The sequence below is a fragment of the Malaclemys terrapin genome, chromosome 11 (genome assembly GCF_027887155.1).
Source record: "Malaclemys terrapin pileata isolate rMalTer1 chromosome 11, rMalTer1.hap1, whole genome shotgun sequence".
Classification (NCBI taxonomy): Eukaryota; Metazoa; Chordata; order Testudines; family Emydidae; genus Malaclemys; species Malaclemys terrapin.
Genome location: NC_071515.1, coordinates 43,333,075 through 43,350,538, shown reverse-complemented (window position 1 = coordinate 43,350,538; position 17,464 = coordinate 43,333,075). Strand labels below are relative to the sequence as shown.

General features: G+C 41.2%; 1 protein-coding gene across 2 annotated transcripts in view; it reads right to left on the bottom strand.

The window, feature by feature from the left end:
* STK39 (serine/threonine kinase 39) overlaps window positions 1-17,464 on the bottom strand; it is a 160,463-nt gene that overhangs the window by 60,197 nt on the left and 82,802 nt on the right. The window contains exons 11-13 of one of the 2 annotated variants that reach the window (XM_054043774.1): window positions 2,212-2,280; window positions 1,265-1,387; window positions 1,104-1,136 (exon numbers count right to left, since the gene is read on the bottom strand). In XM_054043774.1, the coding sequence (XP_053899749.1) occupies window positions 1,104-1,136; window positions 1,265-1,387; window positions 2,212-2,280 (225 nt within the window). The remainder of the gene's footprint in view (window positions 1-1,103; window positions 1,137-1,264; window positions 1,388-2,211; window positions 2,281-17,464) is intronic. The other variant, XM_054043776.1, reaches the window with a different exon arrangement.

Here is a 17,464-nt window from a genome sequence, read left to right as displayed (position 1 = left end):
CTAAGTAGAGTGTTTTCAGAATGATCTACTAGCAAAGACCCAATCTGCTCAATCTATGAACTCTGGGATTTGCTGGGCAGATGATACAACTTTCAAATACTTTAAAGGAAGAGGAAAGAATGTGTCAAATCTCGAATCTATTCAAACAATATATATTTTTATTCTGAAGGTCACCTCCAGCTCTGAAGGCTGATCTAAAGAAGCAGCAAGAAGTTCACTGAACAGCACCACAAAGCATCTCAGATCTTAACAGCCACTTCCAAAGGGATGAGCATACCACATGTTAACTGGTTCCATGTTTGAGAGAGTCAGGCAGGAAGAAGTTGAAAGATTTCTTTTGAATGTCACAGAAGAGCACTGGGGTCAGAGAAAGAACAAGCACAGAATTCAGAGAATCCTGTGGTACCAAAACTTTTGCAGACTCGGCAACACATCAGTTGGGATTGGAGGATCCAAAGCTACAGGTGAAGAATGTATCCGTTTCATAGATCCAATAAATAAGCATCTGAATAGAACTTTGACAGTAAACCAGAAATCCTATTATTCCATTTATACATGGCAGGAATCCTTCCTAGTCTCAGCATAAGAAGATGGCATTTAATATGGTATTTCTTTTGTGTTTATAGGTGACTGAATCAATCTATTCTATTGTAGCACTGTACTGAACCATTATACTGCATATGGTATGAACCATTCTAATTACCAGTTATGCACAGTACCGATACAGATTCTAAAAGGCTGAAAATTCTTTGGAGACATTTCAGCTACAGAGAAACAGCCATCATTAGTGTGAAGAGAAAGGTAGTAATTAGTGTGATCTAGTTTTGAAGATTCATTAAAAATAGCCAAATTGCTCATTTTAAATCAATATTTTTACTAGACTTCAAAGCTAGAAAGCATGAGCAGAATCAACTTGAATTTCCTAGCCATTTTACCCTGTGAATGCTATAAGTTAATCACTCCAGGCCCACCTGCATAACCTTCATGCTCAACCCCTACTCAAAATTATTTACTACTCAGCAGAAAGGCTGCAGAATCAGGCCCCTACAATTTTACCCCTATCCAAGCTATTGGGGGCAGTAAAGTAGCAAAGGATGATTTACCTCTGTATTCTCTTCTTCTTTTACTCTTCTTGACTGTAGAAGAAGTAGTTAGATATTAGCTGTTGTAGTTTATTTTATACTGTAGAAATACTTTTCACGAAAAAAATGAAAACACTACATTACTTTGCTAGTGTATCAGCAGTTAGTAGAAAACAACTTACCTTTTCTTGAGAAAATGCAGCTTTGCCTTCTTCACTCTTTTCATCCATCTCATCATCACTCCATTCCCAGTCCCCATCTTCCGTCTTATGAAGATGGCCACTAGAGCCAGGTACTCGTCTAACCTGTGAAAAATGAAACAATAGATGTTTAGTTCTTGTACTTCAAAAGCCTTCCCTTGCATTCTGGTAACTAAGTCGACAGTTACAGTATACATCAGCTGTTCTCCAATGCTTTCATTTCGTAGTTTGATTCAGGAGAGAGGTCTTTCCACGGATCACCTCTCCTATTAATACTTAGGCTTTTAAAAAACATTTAAATTTTGTGTGCCATCTCCTTGGACTAATGGCGATTTATAGACCATCTTTTGAGAACCACAATACTTGGGGCCAGAACCTGCGAGCAATTACTGTACGTAGCACTCACTACTGTGAGTAGCCCTTTTCTCTTAAATGGGACAGGCAGTTCATGGTACTATTCAAGGTTAAAGTTATACATACTATTGTTCATAGGATATGAGCCTTAAGCATTTGGACTTTTGAAGTGTTTATGCAGAAATGTTAGTTGATGTTAAATTGCTGGATTAAAATAAAGTTCCACCTCTTTCTGACCCACAAAACACGATCCCTAAAATAAAAAAAATAAAAAATGTGTTGCTGTTGACATGGAACAGATTTAATATGGATGGAGAAAAAGCTCTTAAAGCAAAAAAAACAACCCTGACAAAGCACAAAAATGTAGTGAAAACCTATTAAACACTTCTGACCTTTAAAGTAAGTCTGGATCTTTATAAATAACTCAGTAAAACGCATTCAGGCATGACTACGAAAACAGGAGGCATGCACGTAGCACGTTGCAGACTGGGCAAATGTATGTATATTAGGCAGCCTAATGAAGCACACACCAGGAGCATCCAGCAGCTAACTCCTAAATTAAAAAAATCAAATACCCTTCTGTTGCCATCTTGCTCTTTCTCAGAACCTGACATCATGCCTGTTTTCCCAGGATTCTGCTCAACCTACTTGAGCAAAACAAAACAGAATCAGACTACTCTTAACACACCTTGGAAAGCATTTATGAGACTCATGAGATTGCTAGAAGCACAGCATGATAATCAGCAGCCACACTGGTGTTTGATTATAATCAGTTTCCTTAATTATTTCAAATGATCAAACCAAGAAACAAGAAGTAGTCCACAGTGCAGAAATTTAAATGCCTTTGCAGTTAAACTCAAGAGGATGCCTTTTTAAAAATTATGGCCCATTGTACTAAAAGTATAAAATGGAAAAATTCTCATTTGAAAAAAAAAATCAACACATTGCAACTGGAAAAAGGGGACTATGAACAGTTGTATGGTACTAGCCATTAATACGTAATGGGGAGAACTTGTCATGACTGGGGCTTGGGTGGTCAGAGTCGAGCCAAGGGTCAGAGCCAGAGTCAGAGACCAAGGACAGGAAACTGGAACGAGGCAGGAACAGATCAGGAAAGTAGGATCCAGGGATAAGTCAGGAAGGCAGTGTTCAGGAACTAGGTGAGAAGGCAGAGTTGGACGTAGCTGCCAGACAGGAATTCACCCAGTTATGTGGACAACTTCCTGTCTCACTCCTTCTTTGGGTTTAAATAGCAAGCCCTATTTAAATAGGTCCTGGCATTCCTTCAATCAGGGCCCAATGGCAGCCTTCTAGATGTAGCTTCAGGTTTCATGGTCTCTCTACTTGGTCAGTTGGTAGCAAGCTGCTGAGTAAGTGCAGGACAATGTCAGTCAACAGGGAACTCTGTGGACGCAGGTTTGAGACTCGGAGTCATGATAGAACGATGCATAGAAAGCAGTTTTCTGTACAATGAGAAATGCCAGATAAGATACCTTTTAAAGTTTTCTTTAAAAATAGTAATAATCCTTTGTAGTTATCACTTCCTTAATCAGGTCTAGATATTTAGCCTCCAAAGGTTAAAAAGGATAGAGTAGCTCAGAGGTCTACACAACATTTTCTAGGCTCTTACAAAAAGATGACAGTTTGATCCAAGTTTGGTTTTATTTGTACCATTTCTCAGAAGAAACCAAAGTCCAAAACTAGGTGTGCCCTGCTCTGAAGTTCATTTGTTTATTTAATCCTACCATGATAATGGTCACTACAGGCTGTGAAGGGAAGACAAAGAAGTCATTACCATGAGAGGTGCTATTCTGGAACACTGGAGAAAAGAGAAAAAGCAAATTCCCACTCAGACAGGATAGAGAATTTTTGGTTTTGCTTTTTAACTAGATTAAAATCTACATGGAGAGCTAAACTTGCAGAATCCATGCGATGGTGGTTACTCTCCAGTAGCTGCTTACTGCTAGCTCGGGAGCTACATAGCACAAGGTAGACTGCAGAGGATTTTAAAAATATTGGAGTGTGACCATTGCACTCTAACGTCACACCACATATAGTACCTATTTGGCTTGACAATGAGAAACCAAACCAAAGAGGTTTAAAACACCAGCTTCTAAAGAACTATGCAATACTATTAATACAATGCAAAAAGCTGCTCTGCGACCAATTTTAAATATAGGTGTCGAATTAGACAAACAAGACAACACAATTATTATTCTTTAACAGCTGCACTGAAAACTCTGGAATTACACCAATCACAAGCCAAAATGTACTTTTTAGACATGTTATTTTTGTATTTTCAACATCTATAAACCTTTAGAGCCTGACATGCTCATGCACTACACCTTTTGTGCTTAGTGTAGACACTTACACCTATATTCTCAGTCATTCGGAAGACCTCTTCTAATATAGTTGTTTTCATGGAGTTTAATGGTGCTGGCAAAGAGCTGAAAGAGAAAGCCTTACTGATGAAGAATGAGTGTGCTTTAAGTTTTTAAACCAATTGCCTTTGAAGAAGCAACAAACAAATGCCTCAAGGAAAAATATCATCATCAAAATATGGTATTCAACTGAATAATGTTTTTGAAAGTTGTCTGAAGGCAGAATAAGCGCAAATCTAGGCCAGTAGGGATCAGCTGGACGTGAAAGACCACAGAACACATGCTTACGTAAAGGAAAATAGGAACCTCAGCTGCACCAAAAACCCCAAGCCACTGAACAATAAGTCACCTTCAAGGATTGCAACTGTGCAGAAATTCTGCACAAAACATTCTTTATATGCCATGAGAGCTTGACATTTATGTTCTCCACAACTGGATTTTGAACAACTTGTGTTTGCCAGGATCAAGTGTGGATTGATTGACTCAATGCAAGCTCAGTTTTAGTTTAAACCACAGTCATCTTAATCTGCATAGTGTCAACAGGTACCAGTGAACTTGTTTAAGCAGGCTAGAGTGGGGAGAGGTTAGAGGTTAATGGCAAAGCAGTGGCGGGGGTAGGGAGGTGGGGAAGAGCTGCACTCTTGTTTCCATCTTTCACACAACCTTACAACTGGCAATATCACAGATGGGTCAGAACTATGCTAACGGGAAATGCTTATTGCAATAGGAACATTATCTATCTTGAAACATATCCTTAACATTGTGCAGCCCCCACACCTTCTTCAGTTTTCTAGTATTCCTGAATTGGCTTATTCACATGTTACTCATTTGTACACATATGCACAAAATACATTTAAACCAGTATATTGAGGCTGATGTGAACATTCAAACTAGCATTTAACCACTTGCAAATTATGGAAAATTAACATTTACAAGCCAGAACATCAGAACAAAATTCAAATCTAAATCATTGATGAAGATATTGAACCCCACTCAATACACCCTTCCAGCTTGACTGTGAGCCACTGATAACTACTCTCAGGGAACTGTTTTCCAATCAGTTATGCACGTACAACCTAGATGGAGCTACTATAAAGTATTTCTCTAGCTACAAATCAAGATACACCACAACTACTGCTTCCCCCCCAGCCACAAGGCTTGTTGCCCTATCAATGAAAGCTAGCAGGTTGATTTGACACAATTTGTTCTTAACAAATCCATGCTGACTGTTAGTTTACAGCTTATCTTCTAGGTGTTTGCAAACTGATTGCTTAATTATTTGCTCCATTATCTTTCCAGGTACTGCAGTTAAGCTGACTTATCTGTAGTTCCCTGGGTTGTCCTTATTTCTCTGTTTACAGAGGGGCACTATATTTGCCCTTTTTCCAATCCTCTGGAATCTCTCTCGTCTTCGGTGACTTCTTGAAGATAATTGCTAATGGCTCAGATATCTCCTCAGTCAGCTCCTTGAGTATTCTAGGGTATATTTCATCAGGCCCTGGTGACTTGAAGACACCAAACTTGTCTAAGTAATTTTTAACTTGTTCTTTCTCTATTTTAGTCTCTGATCCAAACTCATTTTCACTGATATTCACTATGTTAGATGTCCAATCACCACCAATCTTTTTGGTGAAAATGGAAACAAAAAAGTCATTTGGCATTTCTGCCATTTCCGGTTATTGTTTCTCCTCCTTCATTGAGTAATGAGCCTACCCTGTCCTTGGTCTTCGTCTTGCTTCCAATGTATTTGTAGAATGTTTTTTTGTTACCCTTTATGTCTCTGGCAAGTTCAATCTCATTTTGTGCCTTGGCCTTTCTAATTTTGTGTATATATTTGTCCTTTGACCTAGTTTCCACTCAAACTTTTTTGAGTTCAGATAATTGAAGATCGCCTAGGTTAAGCCAGGGTGGTCTCGTCATAGTTCCTATCTTTCCTCTGCAGTGGGATAGTTTGCCCTTACTAATGTCTCTCTGAAAAACTACCAACTCTCTTGAACTGTTTTTCCCCTTAGACTTGCTTCCCATGAGAGCTTACCTACTAACTCCATGAATTTACTGAAGTCTGCCTTCTTGAAATCCATTATCTTTATTCTGCTGTTTTTCCTCCTAACTATTCCAAAAGACTGACATCTCCAGCGTGGTGTGTGAATAAAATACAGCCCATCGATAAAGTATCATTTTTGACCTTTAATTAAAGCAGCCCCTTTCATGCCGTGGGAAATGTACTTTTTTTTTTTTTAAACCACGGTCAGACAATGTGCTCTCTTTCCCCCCCAACCTTTCTTCCCCTTCCTTTCAAGGCCTTCCACCTCCACACAGGGCAAACACACGGTATCAGGAGCCTGGAAGTGTGGGCCAACCTACTGCAAGTAAGGAGAAAGAATCAGATGAGCTGATGGGAGAGCTGCTACGTGAAACAAATCAGTACACAGAATTCCGGAAGGACCAAATGGCATATCAAAAGGATACAGATGAAAGATGGGAGGACAGAAAGAGGCTACAGAGTGCGAGGAGAAATTGATGGACAAATTCCTGGAGCATGACTGCTGGTTGAGGGAGGAAGACAGAGCACAGCAGGAACTGTTTGAGCAGTTACTTGCACTTATCACTACCAGACTGCAGGCTCCAGTGCCACCTTCAGCTCCTGTGTCACAGCGAGTCCCCTCCACGCTATCATGCCCTGCAGGCTATGCATCATTTGGACAACTCAGGGGGTAGCTGGATCATGTCAGGGGCAATAAACAATAGCAAATGGAACAGATAAACGTACCCTGTGCATTTATGCACCAATACAGTTGCAGCCCAGACATACAAAATGACCAGAAAGCCCAAGGAGAATAGAGAGACAGACACCCAGGAATAGCTGGCCATTTCAAGGCTACATGTAATAAAATTTGCTATTGTAATGTTAGAGGTGGCACAGACTTTAATGAATGTCATTACACATCCTTTCTCAGTAACGCTCACAACACAAATTTACAAACTTATCACAATAATCCATAAACTGAGTTGTAGTCCATGGCCAGTATTGGTGAAAAATGTTGATGTTATGCATTTTATGAAAATGTTTACAAAATTCACAATATCTAATACAACACATTGACAAATATCTTCCCATACCCTACACAGCAAAGCCTCAAATATCATTTCATTGCTCTTCATGCATGGGACCATGCAAACTCATTATGTGGGAGCACAAAGCATCCCAGATTTCTGTTGCACATGTGGCTCCAGCCCCAGTCATGACAAGTGCCCAGTCTGGCTGTGCTTTGCGTATCTGTTCAGAAATCCAGCAGTGTCTTGAATCCACTCCTGGTAAAAACGTTCCCCCCATGTTTTCACAGACATGCTGCAGGATACAAGAAGCCACAATAATGTGGACTGCATTGATGACACTGCCATCTAAATGATTTAGAAGGCTGTGACATCAGGATTTCAATCTGCCAAATGCACATTCCACCACTATCCTACAGCTACTGAGTGTGTAGCTGAACCTTCTTTTGCCAGGTTCTCTGAAACCACTATATGGTTTCATAGCCATGGCAACAAGGGGTAAGCAGCATCCTCTAGGACAACAGTGGGGACAGTGACTCCCTTTATAACAGTGTCATTGGGTGGGAATAATGTCCCAGCTTCTCCATGAAGCTAAAGTTTCAATCTCTGGAAAATCCTGGCATCGTGCACCCTGCCAGTGCATCCCTTGTTTTGTTGACATGAATGTACTCCTTGTGGAGAGTAAACTATAGGCACGAGTCCCATCAATGGTCCCAGCGCAATTTGGAAAGCCCATTCTCTCAGATCCAGCAATAATTTCAGGAACTTTTGCTTTGACCAGCCTCTCTGGGTTCATCACAGTCCTGATCATCTCACAAACCTCTGCCACAATCAATCCCACAGTTGATTTGCCAACTCCAAATTGATTAGCCATGGACCTGTAGCAGTCTGAGGTAGCCAGCTTCAAGGTAGGTATAGTGACCTGCTTCTGGACTGGCACGGACACCCTTAGGTGGGTGCCTTGATGCTGGAGGGTAAGGGCAAGAGATAAAGCTTCCAGAAACAACTGCTTCTTCGTGGAAAAATTCTGGACCTACAGTTGGTCATGCCAGGTCTGCATAATGATGCAATCCCACCAGTCTGTGGGTATGGCCCCACTCCAGAAGCGCTGGTCTGCACAGGGAGAACACATAGCTAAGACAACAGGCATGAGCAGCATCAGCTGGATCACAGCTGACATCTCAGCAATCCTCTCCAAGAAGTGTCTTCAGCAATTCAAAAACTGTCATTGACATATCCACCAGCGTCTCACAGATGTGCCACCTGTTTCCCAAAACAGGACTGAAAGAATGAGGTGTAGAAGTTCTTCCATTGGGTTGAAGACTGTTTTGATGGTTCTGCTTACTAGGAGCATGTGGACACAAAACGGATCAGCTGGATGTGTTGGCATGCTAAAACCACCCAAACGCTTCTGGTCAACGTCAGCTGGATGGACAGATAAGTTCTCCTACAACCCACTATGAAACACACCCTAAAGCATCTACAGTTGATGAAGGTAGTAGAACCCTGGGATTCAATAGTATATGCCCACAGAAGCTGAAGTTGAGACTGAGGTCTGTGTAGAGCAGCTTGGACATGTCAGCATAGTTGTGAGGCCCAGGTTTCCAATTCAGCGTGGCTGCTCAAGCATGACTTTGGAAACACAGTTTGCAGATGCAGGTCACAAAGACCCGGGCTTAGTGTGCTGTGCAGATGTACCCTAAATGGGCAGAGAAAGGTGTGGTTTGAGATCACACTATAGAACTGTTCATTTAGAAGTCTACTATCAGAATTGCTATAAAAAGAGAACGCTATAATCTCCTGTTTGCCCCCCCCCCCCATTATTGTAGCATCTCAGCAGCTCACAATCTAATGTATTTCCCCTCATCACACCTCTGTAAGATAAAAAAGTACTATTCTCTCCATTTTACAGATGGGGAATGGAGGCACCGACAGAATAAGTGACTTTCCCAAGGTCAGATATGAAATCTATGGGGGAGCAGAGAACTGAACTCAGATCTCTCAAGTCCTCTCTAAAAGATAATGGAAAATTCTTTAAATATGTATAAAAACCTAATAATTTATATGTCTGTATTGGGTGTAGTCATAACATGCTGTATTAACAGTTTGCCTTTATGCAAGGTTGGTATATCTCAGAGCAACATTACTTAGACTGAGGGAAAGAGGAAGATGGAAAACAGCAAAAAGAAGAAGAGGAGATTCCAATTTGGGTTCTATTGTCTTCAAAGAATAAAAGCCTTTTGCAGTACAGGAGGCAAAACTGATTTGTAACTTTAGCTAATAAAGAAAACAATGAGCCCTTCAGTCTTACAAAGACAAATTAACATGTATTAGGAAACATGTTTCACATGAATCAGAAGAGTGTGTAGGGAATAAAAATGAATTTGAATGGCTGGCATTTAAACTGTACCCAACACAAAAGCAGCTCAGCACATTGTAATCTGCAACCAAAAGCAGTTTGTGGGAGAGGAAAAAAGATTAACAAGCTGCTGCCAACATCACCACAGCTGCGGAAGGAAGGAAGACAATATGAATGTCAGCTGGAACTGAGAATGCTTGGACAAATTAGGGAGTGAAAAAAAATCATGACTATGACAAAAAATATTTAAAAAAGTCAAATTATCCAAAGGAACGATTACAAGAAGTTTCTGCAGGGATTGGATCTCCTGTGCATGCTTTTGGTAGCCCAAGGTAAAGTCGTTATTCTAACAATAGACACCAGGGTTGGAAAGGGATTTATAAATTAAAAAAAGAGGTAATAGCAAATAATTTTTATAAAAACAATAATAATAAACTCAGAGGATTAATATGCCCAATATGCAGAGGTCCACATAAAGTATTCAGGCAAATGAGATTGTACACAAAGATAAACAAGGACTACATGCAAAAAGTAATACTACTATCTTTGGAACTTGTCAGAAGCTAATCCCACCAAATGAGGCTGTAACCCAAACCCGCCTAAACCAATTTGTATAGGATACCTTACATGACACTTTTTAGATACAGATTATATCAACAGTGTGTTAGGTGTAGCATGTCAGGCCTGACAAGTGTTACTAACAGTAATGAACCGTAAATGGGCCGCTGTCACACCTTTCTCCCCGTCCCCCCCCCCCCACACACAGTACCCATCTGGGTCACCCAGGCCAATAACCGAAGTGCCAGAACCCTAGAGGTGTTACCACTAGGGTGACCAGACAGCAAGTATGAAAAATCAGGACAGGGGGTGGGAGGGAATAGGCGCCTACATAAGACCAAGCCCCATATATCGGGACTATCCCTATAATAATCGGGACAGCTGGTCACCCTACTTACCACCCTGCGTCTGCCCTGCTCCTAGTGGAGTTTTGGCCCATAGCTATCCGTAGCTGTGCCAGCCTCTCTCTATACACAATATTTTGGAATACAGTACCTTCTAGCTGTGGCTCAGTTTCCCTACTTTTCCCCCTCTGTTTTGCTAGTTGTGCTAGAGTCCCACTGCTCCTAGCACACCCTGGCCACAGCCCCACTCAACACTGACTCAGTTTCCTCAGTGAGGGTTTACCTCCTTGACCACTGAGTCTGGCTATTGCAATCTTGTACCTGAGCCCTCGGGCTCAAACTTGTTACATTATTACAGAACACACACCAAGAAGAGACATTTCCCACATTTCCACAGTCAGAACCCAAAAGAACCTTTAGTGTCCATAATGACTCATGCTACAGGCAGAACAATGGGATCTATCACACCTACATCTGTTCGTCTGCTAGTATCCAATCAGGTGCACCATTATGTCCTTCCTCCTGGGTCCCACGGTTATGACTTGGCCCTCTTCTGCTCAAGCTGGCTGCATCTGTCTTGGTCAGACTGCTCCAGCGCTATTGCCACTCTCTGACACTTGGCCTCCAGCTCTACCCATCTTGCTTCCCCTAGCAGCCTTTTCCACGCCAGCCTCCACAGCTCTGTACCTTTCTCCATTTCTGAGGCATCTAGGGAAGCCATTTGCTTGGTCTCCTGCATACCCTGCAGGAGAAAAAGGGATCCCCTCTGACCCTCATTTGGAGCAAGTGCCCCATAGCATACAAGTGCAGCATGACCACCACACTCGGATTTCCTCTGAGTGGCTGCTGACAGACCCCCCCGTATACACAGCTCTTCTAATTGCTTCCTGATGAGCTCAGCACATTTCTTTGCTCCTCCTGCCTTTTCTGCTGCTTACTAATTTTTACACTTCCCTTTGCTCTATTTCCTTCCCAAAATAAATGGAAAATAATAAAACTATAACCTTTAACTGTTCCCAGACTTCTCACTTGAGAATCACAAGCTATTTTACCAGTGCTTAATGTGTAAACGTCAGTTAAAGAGCAAGGCGCATGTAAATCCTGTTTAACTAAGCCAATGTGATGCTTGGGGTTCAACCCAGACCAGTAAGTGGTTGTGTCACCACCTGCCCGGCAACTCCGGATGCCCTTCTGCTTATATGTGGGCTGCTGGTGTCCAGGATGTGAGCGACAGCAGCACAACATTTAAAGGCACCCAAAGTTGCAGGGCAGGTGATGACAACCCCTTACTGGTCTGGGTTGAACCCCAAAGCATCACAGTGGTTCAGTAGGTCCGGTATCCCATCTGTGGCTGTGATTCATACCTATAGTTTCAGGAATGGTGGAAGTTCCCTAAAGTACACCAAAACAGTTGTGTAACCCTGTACAGGAAATAGGGGACTCCTTCCTGGCTCGCAGCAGTACGCTTATGTACGAAAGCACAAAACATGCTTTGACGTAAAGTGAACAGATATAAATATAATTGGTCACAAAATTATTCAGCCCTTGTTAATATGCAGGTACAGCGCTTTACCTTGATCTTCAACCACAAACTACAGGCTGACTAGGCACTATGGGCCCAAACTCAATGCTCCTAGGTCACCCACGTATCTCAGGTATTTGTACAATTCTTTTTGTCACAGTCCGTAGGTGCTGAAGTTATCTCACTTATTTCAATTGAAATGTGAGAGTCAAGATTACTCACGAGGGTAAATCTGCAGAATCATCCCATCCGAGATACAAGCCTATCCTTTGTTTGTTGTAAATTTCCTATAGTGACCATTTGTTCTCATATTATGGGGACAGAATTAAAAAAGACAGCAAGTATTTTCAATGAGATTTTTGTGCACATGAAACAGATGGTGATGATCATTAAACATTTCAGAGACACAAAATACACCTCTACCTCGATAGAACACAAATTCAGATATAACGTGGTAAAGCAGCACTCCGGGGGGGGGGGGGGGGGGAGAAGGGGGCGGCGGGGCTGCACACTCCAGTGGATCAAAGCAAGTTCAATATAACGCTGTTTCACCTATAACACGGTAAGATTTTTTTGGTTCCCGAGGACAGCGTTATATCGAGGTAGAGGTGTAATATTGTCTTGATATAGGAAATCAATATCTCCAACTCCAGTTACTACCCCTGTATTCTTGGGAAGGGGCTGATATATAGGAAGACCCAATTAATAACTTGTCAGATCTGCCTGGCACACCCAGCACTGTTCCCTATATCCTTTTAATTGGAGGACAGCCAACACTGTTCTGTGACCTGCACCAATCTACAGAAGGACTATCTGTTCTTAGATCATTATGGAAACACTGCATGCTATCAACCAGCCAGCTGTGTTGCTCCTGCACAGTCTAACAGGAGACAGAAAATGGCTTTCAAAACACATTCCTATTGATGCCCTTCTCCACTGCACCTACCACTATATTATTTAAAATATTCAAGATCCCAGAGAGCAGGAGTGACATGTTGATCATTTAATAGCTCCTCTTTGCCACTCACTGTAGCCCATTCTATAAAGAGCCCAGACCTGTCCTGGAGGCTGACAAGAATGACCTTTAAGGTCTCTCTGCCTCGAGACACTCAGGGTACGTCTACACTGCAAAAAAGAGTAGCAGCAACGAGTCTCAAAGCCTGGGTCAACTGACCCAGGCTCACAAGGCTAGCACTATGGGGCTCAAAATAGCAACACAGATGTTTGGGCTCAGGCTGGAGCCCAGACTCTGAAACACACAACCTTGGTTGGGTTTCAGAGTCCAAGCCCAAACATCCACATGGCTATTTTTATCCCCGAAGCACAAGCCTGAGTCAGTTAACCCAGGCTCTGAGACGTCCCACTGCAGGTTTTTTGGTGTGTTTTTTGCAGTGTTAACATACCCTCAGATACATTCATTCAAACTCTCCATGAAAGGCATGGAGTGCTCTGTCCCTTAGGGCCTGTCCTTACAAACTGGCCAGCATAGTTATAAAGTAAAAACAAACAGAGCTGAACTTTGTAGTATTGCAACAGTGGTGGGTGTAGGTAAGAAACATGAGCTCAGAAAAGCAACAAGGCTTTATACGTAAGGCTATTTGTGCAAATTTTCTACACTGATGCAACTACTGTCTATCATTCTGCACCGACATTTCATAGGCAATTCTGTCAATCAAGTGCAGAAACCATTGGAAGGTCATTATTGTGGGACTGATTCTTAAGAGTAGGATACCATGCGATCAACCGGAGGCACCACTGCCAGAGAAAAAGTGAGAATTCTTTGGCCATGTAGGAGATCAGAGATATTTGCATTTACACCATGCTTAGATCACATCTATTTAGCTAAACATAACAATGGCCAAACTGGGTTTGACTCAAGGTCCATCTATCCTAGTATTATCTCTTTTGACAGTGGCCAATGCCCAGTGCCCCAGAGGGAATGAACAGAACTGGTAATCATCAAGGGATCCATCCCCTGTCGCCCATTCCCAGCTTCTGGCAAACAGAAGCTAGGGACACCATCACTGCCCATCCTGGCTAATAGCCATTGATGGACCTATCCTCCATGAGTTCATCTAGTTCTCTTTTGAATCCGGTTATAATCTTGGCCTTCACAACACCCTCTAGCAAAGAGTTCCATAGACTGACTGTGCGTTGTGTGAAAAAATACTTCCTTTTGTTTGTTTTAAACCTGCTGCCTATTCATTTCATTTGGTGACCACTGGTTCTTGTGTTATGAGAAGGAGTAAATAACACTTCCTTATTTACTTTCTCCACATCAGTCATGATTGTATATAGCTCTATCATATCCCCCCTTAGTTGTCTCTTTTCCCAGCTGAAAAGTCCCAGTCTTATCAATCTCTCCTCATATGGCAGCTGTTCCATACACTTGATCATATCCGTTGCCCTTTTCTGAACCCGTTTCCAATTTCAATATATCTTTTTTGAGATGGGATAACCACATCTGCATGCAGCATATTTTCTGTCTCATCTATCCCTTACTTAATGATTCCCAACATTCTGTTTGCTTTTTTGACTGCCGCTGCACACTGAGTGGATGTTTTCAGAGAACTATCCACAATGATTCCAAGATCTTTCTTGAGTGGTAACAGCCAATTTAGACCCCATCATTTTATATGTATAGTTGGGATTATGTTTTCCAATGTGCATTACTTTGCATTTATCAGCATTGAATTTCATCTGCCATTTTGTTGCCCAGTCACCCAGTTTTGAGAGATCCTTTTGTAGCTCTTCGCTGTCTGCCTGGGCCTTAACTATCTTGAGTAGTTTTGTATCATCTGCAAATGTTGCCACCTCACTGTTTACTGCTTTTTCCAGATCATTTATGAATATGTTAAATAGGACTGGGCCCAGTACAGATCCCTGAGGGACACCACTATTTACCTCTCTCCATTGTGAAAACTGACCATTTATTCCTACCCTTTGTTTCCTATCTTTTCACCAGTTACCAATCCACTTCCCTTTTATCCAATGACAGCTTACTTTGCTTAAGAATCTTTGGTGATGGACCTTGTCAAAGGCTTTGTGAAAGCTTAGTACACCATATCCACTGGATCCCCTTGTCCACAGGCTTGTTGACTCCCTCAAAGAATTGTAGCAGATTGGTGAGGCATGATTTCCCTTTACAAAAACCATGTTGACTCTTCCCCAACAAATTATGTTCATCTATGTGTCTGACAAACAGAACTGCTGCCAGTTTGCAGGACTATTCCCTGTAGCACAGTATAATTCCTAGTGCTTTGCCCCATCCAGTTTTAAGAGTTTCTAGCAACAAGATTTCCACCTTTCTGACAAACTGTTCCGTGTTTATATAGATCTTGCTGTAAATTTACCCTCTCTTAATATCACATTACTTGTTCTACACCTTGTACTATACTTAATATGTTATTTTACCACAATATTTACACTGTCTATGTCTTGGAAGGAGAGAAACTAAGTTTGCAGAAGATTCAAAAATTATAGCAAAAGCTATGAGGCTAAGTCATAATGTAGCAGTTTTAAAAGTCCAATACCTCATGACCTCTGAGGCCTAGAAAAAAAATACCAACTCTCATTGGAAAGCAAGGTGTAGAAGGAAATTAGGCCACAGCTTCCTCCAAGTAATAAAAATGCTCCTGTTTCATCCCTCATTGTTCAAAAGTCCATTCAAAACATGCCCTTGGTCCATGACTATATCTGGTCTATCCTACGTCTCAGACACAACAGCGATCTCTCCAGAACAGTATGGCTCATGGATGGGTTACTACAAAGGAAAGCTTATGCTGAAAGCCACCTCTCCTGCCACACTTCTTCAGTGGTGGTGAATTTCACTTTGCAGGCTTGACATTGGAGCATTTTTCACCATTACTAAATTCATTTTAGAAAGAGAAGATTTTCTATAAACATTTGTCTTTAACCTTTTGATTTAGAATCTATAGAACGTGTGTTAGAATTCTCAGTCAGAAAGACATTATACATCAATAAATAGTACTGAAAAGAAAGTTCTGCTGCCCAGCAAGACAGACAAGAAATTAAAGGGAAAAAAAAAAAAATCACTCATGATTAAAGTACCCACCTGGAGATTAATCTCTGAAAAGCCTGTTGCACAAGGATCATTGCATGACTCTCCTACTCAATTTTTGTATTCATGGCTTTTGCATCAGGATCCTGCCACAGCATCATCACTCCAGTGAATGCTTCATCTTCCTATGCGAGGGTATTCACCTTGCTATGGAAGTAGTTCTACCTTGACAATTGTGGGCACAATCTCAGTTACTCAAACGCCCCAGCAATGCAACAAGAGGCCTTCATAAAGTTGAGAATAGAAGCCTACATCTAATAGAAGATTTGGTGTACAGTTCATTGACATAAGGCAGAGTGTTTGTAGCATCCCTGTGATCTATTAATGCTGGTAGCTCACTGAAGGTAATTTGCAGTTCAGAAAGGGGTGAATGACACTTGAGGTAAATGGCACATTCACTGTCTCATTGCTGGCATGTTCAAACAGATCCCATGATGCAGCATCACCTAATTGGTAGAGCAATGAAGAGTCTTGGCAGAACGATGTTTGTGCATGTATGCCAAATTTCAAAGGTAAGTCTGGCTTGAAGAGGTGTGTACATAAATCCTAGGATTATAAAAAGGGACCACCAGCTCTTTGATGCACTAATTTATTCAGGAAGTGGCAGACATCCTAGCTGCTCTCAGAAAGATTATACAACTATGTAAATTTAATTAAGATTTAAAATGCATGTTATGGTAATTGATAGCCAAACCCTGTGTGAGGTGATTTTCTGAAATTAGTTGGTGACCAATGGGACACAAAAAGGAATTTGAATATTTCAATATTTATGACTTTTGAACTTTATAGAATGACCAACAGGAGACTACTCTGCCAAGGTCATTCCTGCAATAAGGCTCTCCTTTGTCTGTTTAATTGTAAAATGGTCTTTATTCTGCCTCTCTTCATTAAAATATTTATATGTAAGATACACAATCCTAGGGACTAGCTGTTCTCTACATATTTTAGGTGGGAATTTACATAGCTGGTTGTATTCAGAACAGCTTGAATATGTGATAAATCTGGCCAAGAATTGCAGAGTCTTAGCCATTTAGAAATTATCAATTCTGTACCAATTTGGTCAATTTGAGAGATTTATCTTTGCCCAAAATCATGAGAGAGCTCATCTTTGGAATCTGATGTGATAACTTGCCTGTTATTTGTTATGTTAACTATTTTACAGAAAGATTTATGCAAGAATTAGGACATCATAAAAACATTTCTAACTTGGACTCTGGCCATTTGCACAGGACATTGCTTCTATACTACATGCCATCTCTGAGAAGCAGAGCAACTTCTTCAGATACACATATCCCAGTTTGTTCCGTGACTTTTGATCTTTGCCATTAGTTTAAAAAGGTTATTATACAAATGTGAGCATTTTAGTAAGATATTCAGGAAAGATAAAGACATGCAAGTATTTAATACCTACCAATACAATTTTATGTTCTTCTCACTGGAATCAGTCAAACACCATCGTTGTCCAATTCCATTTCAAGTAAACCACTGCTTAAAACAAATTTCCAGGCCCTCACACAGCACTCTCCAAT